The 9,310-nt window shown below is 41.8% G+C and overlaps 1 protein-coding gene across 1 annotated transcript in view; it reads right to left on the reverse strand.

The window, feature by feature from the left end:
- Positions 1 to 221: 221 nt before the first annotated feature.
- The window catches only part of LOC142483489 (anoctamin-5-like), a 19,221-nt gene continuing 10,132 nt past the window's right edge, over positions 222 to 9,310 (reverse strand). Inside the window, exons 4-11 of the mRNA XM_075583494.1 lie at positions 6,730 to 6,798; positions 5,429 to 5,713; positions 4,480 to 4,593; positions 4,034 to 4,149; positions 3,146 to 3,280; positions 2,231 to 2,336; positions 2,008 to 2,068; positions 222 to 1,382 (exon numbers count right to left, since the gene is read on the reverse strand). Of these exons, the coding sequence (XP_075439609.1) occupies positions 1,210 to 1,382; positions 2,008 to 2,068; positions 2,231 to 2,336; positions 3,146 to 3,280; positions 4,034 to 4,149; positions 4,480 to 4,593; positions 5,429 to 5,713; positions 6,730 to 6,798 (1,059 nt within the window). The 3' untranslated portion in view covers positions 222 to 1,209. The remainder of the gene's footprint in view (positions 1,383 to 2,007; positions 2,069 to 2,230; positions 2,337 to 3,145; positions 3,281 to 4,033; positions 4,150 to 4,479; positions 4,594 to 5,428; positions 5,714 to 6,729; positions 6,799 to 9,310) is intronic.

Raw genomic sequence — 9,310 nt, forward strand, 5'->3', positions numbered from 1 at the left:
TTTGGCGTGCCTTTCCATTTAATGGATGCATTGATATCAGCAGTTGTACTCCCTGCCAGGATCGAGCACCCAACGAGCTCAGGTACATGACGGGGTGCACTTCCATTTTGTTCAAAAGGTCTAGATATGGGGCGCTCAACTCCAGTCCTCAAGCCTCCCCCCCCCCCCCCCCCCAACAGGTCAGGTTTTCAGGATGTCCCAGCTTCAGCACAATTGGCTCAATCAGTCCATGCTTAAAAACAGGTGGCCCAATCAGAGGCTCAGTCTTGGAACTGAAAACCTGACCTTTTGGGCGAGTGGGGCTTGAGGACTGGAGTTGAACACCTCTGGTCTAGATTACAACATCAGCCTCTGAATGGTACATTTGCAGGAGTGTCATCAACAGGAAGAAAATTACATGTACAACATGCAAAAGGTTTTAGACATAATTTAAGCTATTTGAATGGATGTGGATAATACTGCTTTAACCAACATAAAACACATTGTAAATATAAATAGATGCATATCCTACACCAGAGGTCCCCAACTCCAGTCCTCAAGGACCGCTAACAGTGCAGGATTTAAGGATAGCCTCTCATTAGCACAGGTGGCCCAATCATTTTGACTGAACCACCTGTGCTCTAGCAGGGGCATCCGTAAAACCTGCACTGTTAGGGGTCCTTGAGGACTGAAGTTGGGGACCTCTGTCCTAGATCATCTAAATGTAACATATGTTGAGCTCTATGGACATTTGTCTTTTCTCAACCTCATCTACCATGTAAAACGCAATTTGTAGATGGAAATGGGGTACACATGGTGGTTTGCGTTCCTCCTAATCTGCACGTAAATTCAATACCGACTATGTTAGTCAAGACATTTATTTAGATAAAAGTACATAGTTGGTTTGATTTGGTGACGACTGTCATGAGAAAACAGATACCAGAGCCTTACTTGAAGGATAAAGTCAAATATCTCTTGAGATACTGAAATCCTGAGTCATGAATGTATACTCGACTCCCACCCTCATGCAAACAATTGTTTATGCATCTTACATTCAGAGTAAACATTCATTTATTCCATCATTAAAACACTCAAATTCATAAATAAGACAGAAACACATGCGTGCAAATAAAATGTTAAAGTTCATCAACTACCAGACCCTTCCCCCTACATCAGCACTTGATGGCACCAATAGAAAAATATGACCTGCTTAGGACAAGAGATTAGACATTAAACATCGATATTGCTTACCTGGGTTACAGGATTCCTCTTTTTCTGAGTACATTTGGCTTCATATTCTGGTCTAAGCTGGAGCTGCTGCTGCTCCTCTTCAAAATCAACTAAGTCCCACTCATATTCCAACCTGGCTTGTCTCCGCTTCCAAAACTCCAAGAACAGGGTTACTGCAAAGCACAGCAACAACTGAAGCAACACTAATCCTGGACCACAGCTTCCACTAGAACAGTGTTTTCCAACTCAAGGAACCCCCGCCCCACCAGCAGTCCTGGTTTTAAGGATATCCCCGCTTGAGCACAGGTGGTTCGGTCAAAATGATTGAGCAACCGGTGATAATGTGAGTAGAGCCTTAAAACCTGGACTGTTAGGGCTCCTTGAGGACTGGAGTTAGGACGCAGTGCATTAGAAGATGTATATTTGTGAGTATGAGCAAGCTTCTACGTAATATATTTTAACTTCCCGAGCTTAAGGGGAAGAAATATTAGGAACCTTCTTATACAGTTCAAACCCAAATAATGCATACAATGCCAACTATATTACTGCCTATAGTGTAACTGCCCTGGCCCTTCTTTAAACCACAGAAGTCAGAATTGGACACATCACCCAGTGTAGGAAATAACATGACTGACAGGAGATACACTTTGTTTTATTCAGTTTGTTCTCCTGGGCTTTTAAACATACCTTAAGTAATTGAATTAAAAATGGATGTGTGGAGATCTAGGAATAATAAACAAACAAGCGCATGCAAGACAGATTGTGGGGGACAAAATAATACAGGTGTAGTGTACTCACCCCATATTCCCATGAAAATTGCAAAAAACAATGTGGCCACGTTGTCAAACAAGTGTGAATACTGCACACAAAGAGAAATACAAATTAGTGAACGTTAAAACCACGTATTGTGTTGTCTAAATTTAGCATAGGTTGAACTTGATGGACCTATGTCTTTTTTCAACCTCATCTACTATGTAACTATGTATGGAACTGAAGCCCAACATTTGCTGGTTCCACTTGCCTGTGATGGTTCACACGTGGAGTTGAGCCTCCAGAATTCACATCGTTGATCACACAGAGGGCACATGATGATCTGTCCCCCGATTTCCGGATCGCAGATCTCTTTGCTGCAGAGACAAGAACGTTGGATCCGGGGCGCGCAACTCCAGTCCTCAAGCCCCCCCCTCCCCAACGGGTCAGGTTTTCAGGATATCCCTGCTTCAGCACAGGTAGCTCAATCAGTCCCTGCTTCAGCACAGGTGGGTCAATCTGTCCCTGCTTCAGCACAGGTGGCTCAGAGGCTGAAGCGGGGATATTGTAAAAACCTGACCTGTTGGAGGGCGGGGAGAGGGGGGTGGCGCTAGAGGACTGAAGTTGAACAGAGGTACCACAGCTATGTTACAACAGTGATCCGGGTATAATGCTTTCTGTTTCTGAAGTCCGTAACATATAATCTGTCCATGCATCAAGCCCCAGAAACATGTAGCCTTTCCATGCATTCCGTCTATCGTATTGATCATTTGCCACATTGGGCAGACGCTAGAAAAATTAAATAGTGGACAATTGCAAATTATATTAAGACATTTTTAAAATAACCCATTTAATAAGATACAATAGCCCACAAAGATTGGACTTGAACTGTAGTACATAATTATAGTTTTAGTAACAGTTGGAGGGAGACCATTGCAAACACATGCACAAAATGTCGTTTTAATGCAGATCGGGTGGTTTGTATCTAAAGGATAAAAACAAAGCACAAGGGCTAAATAGTCCTTTTTACTATTCATTTTCCCCCTTACACTAGTAGAGATGACTGCAGGGTACTGGATAAGTTTACTGTAGGCCTCTGGACAGCAGATGAGAGTGAAATCTTGATTGTAGTCCGACAAAAAAAGAAAAATCTACGTTTATCTTGTAGTACGGTTAGAAAGCTTACCTACTGGTGCTTTCATCCATTGTTATCAAGCCGTAAAGGAAACATATGAAGCCAACGATGGCAGCAAAGAACAACATTTCCGTATAGAAACCCAGCCAAGCAAAATAAACTCCAATCTTCTCGCCATAGTATTTCCTGGACACAGAGGTGGAGAAATGTAAGGATATTGACAACATTAAAGCAGCAGTATACAGTAATAGTAGTTAATACGAATCAAAACGACATGTGTCCAAAAACCTAAATCTATTGCAGTTTATAAAGTAAAAGCCCCAACACAGTAATTACATTTGTAAAACTTATTAGCCATTACTAACATTGTGTAGCCCACATCAAACCCCAGCAGAACGACACTAGTATACACATGGGCTCTCCTCCTCTTGGCGATTACAGCTGTATTTTTGCCGCCAGCGAGCACAGCAACACTTTATATTTTGGGACACTTTGGCAGCAAAGGGGTTACGAGTATGGGCCACCACAAAAAAAGTGTCATATGCAATACCAGGAGGGTGCACAAGTACTACAACGCTACGTGGATACAGACACAGAAGTGTGCAATGGCGCCATATGTAATGATAACCATCTGAGGACTTTGCAATGAAGCTAAAATCGCACATTACGTTTAGTAAAAATGTGAAGATATAAATTTAACCCCTTCCCTGCTTGCAACATACTGCAAAGCACGCCGTGGCGGTGAAGGGGTTTACATGAGCTGTGTCAACAAATGACAGGCATCATCGTATGACAAGCACCCACCCCAGTGTGCAGTGGCTCGAGTTGCTGGAAGTCACCAATATTACTGTGCATCAATGAACAAGGTTGACAAAAGTGTGCATGCGTGCAATTAGGATAGCCTACAAAAAAAACATACATTTTACTTCTCACAATTACCTAATCAGATCCAGTGGCTGCTCCTTGAAAAACCGGGAGAACTTGGCCCACTGCATATACAATGTGAACCTCTCACTTTCACAGTTCTCATCCTTGGCTTTCTTCCAATACTGGCACTGAATGCAAGTCACAGAGAAAGATTACTGTGTTAGAAGATTACATACCAGCATTGTACAAAACAAGAGCCTTTGGGAGTAAAACACGTATAATACAATGGCATCCTGCCTTACTAGAAATCAGAGGATGCAAATTCCCTTCCATTTATTTCCCTTAATCATAACATTAGTACTCCAGAAGACAAGTATGAATTGTATGGAAAGAGGATTTTAAATGCTAATCTACAGAGTGAAGTAGATAAATCAAACGTTCCCTGATAAGGCCATTGCTATTACTAGCTCAGTGCTACACTGATCTACTTTGAACAGGTATCATAAGAGGATACATACATCATGAAGTGGGAAAGCAGCAGTGTACGTTCCATTGTTTAGAAGTCTCTTGATTCCAAACTTTTTCTTCCCTTCTTCGGTTCCATAGGGACAGCGGGAGAGAATATAATACACCTGCAAGTGGAAGAATAATCATCATGAATGATAAAGCAATGGTTTGCTTCAATAACAGGTATCAGAATCTGCCAAAGATGGGGGTTTCTCCAGGAAAATATGGCTGTTGGCGAACACCGAACTGCAAAATAAAGTAATAAATCAACATATAAAAAAAATCACTTGCTCCTCTCCACAGAGGGGCATGAAATACAACCCCTCTGCCAAGGAGGGGTCTTGAAAATTGAACAATGGCTCTCAATAGCATTAGCAATAGGGTGTGTTTTACAAATATGGAAACTATAACCCGTGCATTGACCGTGGGATAACGATTTTAACAGAACTTGCCGTTTCAGCAAAAATAAAAAAAAATAAAACAACTTACAGGAAAAGCAATGTCATTGATTTGATGGAAAAGGGCAACCAGATGTTAAATTGTTGTTGTAAGCATAATCTAATTATAGTTTTATGAATATCATTTTCCACTCCTTGTCCCTTCCAATCCAATCACTTTTGTGGGGGGTTTTTGGGCAGGGATTTTTAAGTGCGCTAATAGCTTAATGATTATGGTAAGGCTTAATATTTTTAATAAAAGGAATATTAGTGTGTTCACCTTGCTCATATTATATTTATATGGTACAGAAATGTAACCCAATACCATGCATTCAACTTTGGACCTGCTTTAGGTTTACTGATTTTATACACAGTGAAATAAAGTTGGAATCAAAGAGAACAGTGGCATTATCCCATGTAAACAGTGGGAATATCCCCAGCACTTTGTATCGCTCAGACAGCAGCCTTCCACCTCCCAGCTGGGTCCAAGGTTTCCCCCACCAGCAGGCCCGCATTTACTTACAATCCTGTTTCGCGTGGACGGAGAGAAGACGTTGTTCATATCATTGATGAGGAAAAGCTCTTGTTTTTGCTTGCTGAACGGGGCAGTGAAGAAGTCCGGCTCGGGGTGCATGACATGGTCTGGGAGCTTGAAGGGTTTCAGCACACAGTCCAACGGGTTCTCCATTGGGAGAGCCATATCGTTCTCCTTGATGGGCACCTTGATGTTGAGCACTTCGGCGTAGGTGGAGACCACCTCCCACGGGGCGTGGAGTTTAACAAAATACGTTTTCCCATTTTCAGATTCCTGGGGGAAACAAGTGGAACAGAAGTGTTAGGAGATGAAAACGAGAACGGTCCACCAATGGCATTTTCAGTGTCAAGCCAATCATAAAAGTGACCGGGTTAAAGATGAGTTTCCATTCCAAACCCTACTTCATAACTATGCTTCAAACAAAATTCATTTAAAGCAGCAATGCCGATCCCAAGAAGTCATAATAGTTTGTGGTTGAGGTCACTTAATTTTTCCCCCCAAATTATTATTTGTTGCCTTTGCATCAACTGTTACTATGGCAACATGCAGTGTGTGTATGTGTGTATGTGTGTGTGTGTGTGTGTGTGTATGTGTGTATGTGTGTGTATGTGTGTGTATGTGTGTGTATGTGTGTGTATGTGTGTGTGTGTGTGTGTGTATGTGTATGTGTGTGTATGTATGTCTGTATGTCTGTGTGTATGTGTGTATGTGTATGCATGTATGTATGTGTGTATGTATGTGTGTGTATGTGTGTGTATGTATGTGTGTGTATGTGTGTATGTGTGTATATGTATGTGTATGTGTGTATGTGTGTATGTGTGTATGTGTGTATGTATGTATGTATGTATGTATGTATGTATGTATGTATGTATGTATGTATGTGTGTGTAAGGTTGCAGCCGTATTAGCTAACTTGGAAAGCAAATCTTTAGTAACTGATCGCTCCAGAATTCAACTGCAGAATGCAAGACTATAAATGTCAAGTACAGCAGACTGGAGACTCGAGGTAACAAGAAAGGAGACATTTAATATGTAGATTGAGTAGAAGGAATGGTGTTTTTGGCCCCTTGTGGGTGAAATTTATTCAGTCTGTTCTACAGAAAACTTGAAAAGGGGCAAAATTGAACAATTTCCACCCACTTGTCCTTCACCAACAACACACTCACAAAGTTATTTGCAGAAAGGAGTATGTTGCATAAAAAAGTGTGGCAGGAACTGTGGCAATTGAATCAATGTCTGTGACTTCCACGTTAACCCTGGAGCACCGCAATGCAGCATAATATCCCTCACCTTTTTGTCTTCCGTCTCGAGTTCCAGTCCAGCGTTCTGCAAATGTAATTCAAATTCTTTTCTTCTTTCCTTGGGATAGAACAGAGGACAGAATGCCATTTAAATTATTAATCGTTATAAAGCCTTCCGCATTAGAGCACGGACATGTCAATGTATTGTTACATAGTATCCCAGACTCTCTGGCAGTAAAAACCCTACTCCATGTATCCAAACACTTGAGTGCTGTGCAACGTTATTTTTTAAGTTACCTTTTCATTTTACCAGCAAACAGCAAAAAAAAAAAAAAAAAAAAAACCAGCGCACAAATTACACGGTTTCCATTTCACCAATGGGATGCTTTTACTTCATTGAAAAGGTGCCCTTTCAGGGATAAAGTTCAGTAGCACTCCGTTAACAATACTGAAATGACACAAACATTTAGAGCGTGCCAAGCGCTTCCATGTCATATGACAGCTCCGGGAAGGATCACATGCCGAGGGTAGTTCCACGGATGCCAGAAACTGAAGTGGAGGGGGCTCCACTTTGGTTTCAAAATCGGGTTTAAAAAAAAAAAAAAAAGCAAGTGCCTATGACGGGAGTGGCCAATTCTAGTCCTCAAGGGGCACCAACAGGTCAGGTTTACAAGATATCCCTGCTTCAGTACAGGTGGCTCAATCAACAGGAGTCACCTGTGCTGAAGCAGGAATATCCTTAAAACCTGAGCAGCTGGTGGCCGTTGAGGACTAGAATTGGCCTCTCCTGGTCTATAACATACCTGGTACGGTAAAAGGTGCAGCCAGTGCACATCTTTTTTTGGTGATTAAACCTATAATGTGCCTTTTGCCTTTACTTCCAGTGTAAAAATGCATTAAACGAAAATAAATAGTGTTATTTTCTGGGGGGTTTCCCCTCTAAAAAAATAAATTTAAAAAAAAAAAATCAATGTTTTAAAGTACAGTAACTCATAGATCCATAACAATTTACCTTATCGGCCACTAGGTGGCGCAGCTAAGGAAGTCTATTTATATACAACTGCAACTGCAGAAAGCAGTTTCCTGTAACAGCTGACACACACACGTACACACACACGTACACACACACGTACACACACACGTACACACACACGTACACACACACGTACACACACACGTACACACACACGTACACACACACACTTTGTACAATTGTTTTATATTCATACCATCCAATTGTTAATGAAGATGGTATGACGTGGAGATGTTCAAGGCTGAGCTGAATTTGTCAGACAGAGTAGGTTAGTTGTGCAAATATTTAATTCATTTTACTGTGTATTTAATTTTGTGTAACTTGCTGAACACATAATTCGACCTCTAGTTTAGCATGCAGAAAGGGTAGAGCACAGGAGCACAGCACAAAATCCATCAATGAGAAAGAGAAAAATAAATTCAGGGCAACTCCATATAAACAGTTAAAAGGTATTTTAATGAGTGTACAAAAATGAGGAGAGAGCTAACGCACCAACGCGTTTCATCCCAAAGGGACTTTATCAAGGTGTAATTAGACATACCATTTTGCACTCTTTATACCTGCACAATTCATGCCAAAACCGGCCGCTGTAGCGTCATACCTGTAGTTTATATTGTTTAGACGAGGAGTGGCCAACTCCAGTCCTCAAGGACCAACAACAGGTCAGGCTTTAAGGATATCCCTGCTTCAGCACAGGTGACTCAATCAGTGGCTCAGTTATTGTGACCGCGCCACCTGTGCTGAAGCAGGGATATCCCTAATACCTGGCTTGTTGGTGGCCCCAGAGGACTGGAGATGGCCAGCCCTGGTTTGGACGGTAAAGTGTCCTAAGGACATCCCTCTCACATTGCTTTCTGTCTGCAGCGGCTAAGCGGGAATCTAACCGCAGGAAACCCCCTCCCACGTGCAGGCCTTGCAGCTGCACAAACAACGAAGTTAGGCAGGTGGGGGGTGGTTAGATGGGATTTGTAATCTACCGTGGTCCATGCCAGACCTGTGGATCCACTGGTTCCCCAGCAAGCCAGACCAACCCTCGTGTCTGCACTCCCCGTTGTATGGACTATACATACAAAGAACAACATACTTCAGAAAGGGTGCAACATGTCTGATTAGAATTTAACTTTAATTTCACGATGTTTGGAAGACCTGAGAAAAAGTCCAGCAACCTGCAGTTGGTTATCTCTAAGATTGCATGATAAGCATGTACGTCTTACTAGAACTGCAAACAAGATTAACTTCTTGTCCCACATGAACTGTCACTTAGAGATTATATACACACACACACTTTTAATATACTGTAATAGTGAACTATTATGTAACAGCCTGTCACAGCACTCACTCCATGTATTTCTGTCCTTTCATATACTAGACTTTCCTCTCTGGCTGTGACAAATTTCAGCTCAGCCTTGAACATGTCACTTATTGGAGCAGTTGTCCTGGTGATGTCGCATGGCAGGAAGCCCAGGCACATTTTTATTACGTCCACAGCATTGGCAAGAATATATATTTTGATAAAATAGAACAGAACTGTGCAGATATCTTTAGAGAAAATAGACCACTTTGAAAGCAGGAATCATGCAAACGTGTCAATGGGTGA

This window comes from Ascaphus truei, unplaced genomic scaffold (assembly GCF_040206685.1).
Source record: "Ascaphus truei isolate aAscTru1 unplaced genomic scaffold, aAscTru1.hap1 HAP1_SCAFFOLD_3284, whole genome shotgun sequence".
Taxonomy (NCBI): domain Eukaryota; kingdom Metazoa; phylum Chordata; class Amphibia; order Anura; family Ascaphidae; genus Ascaphus; species Ascaphus truei.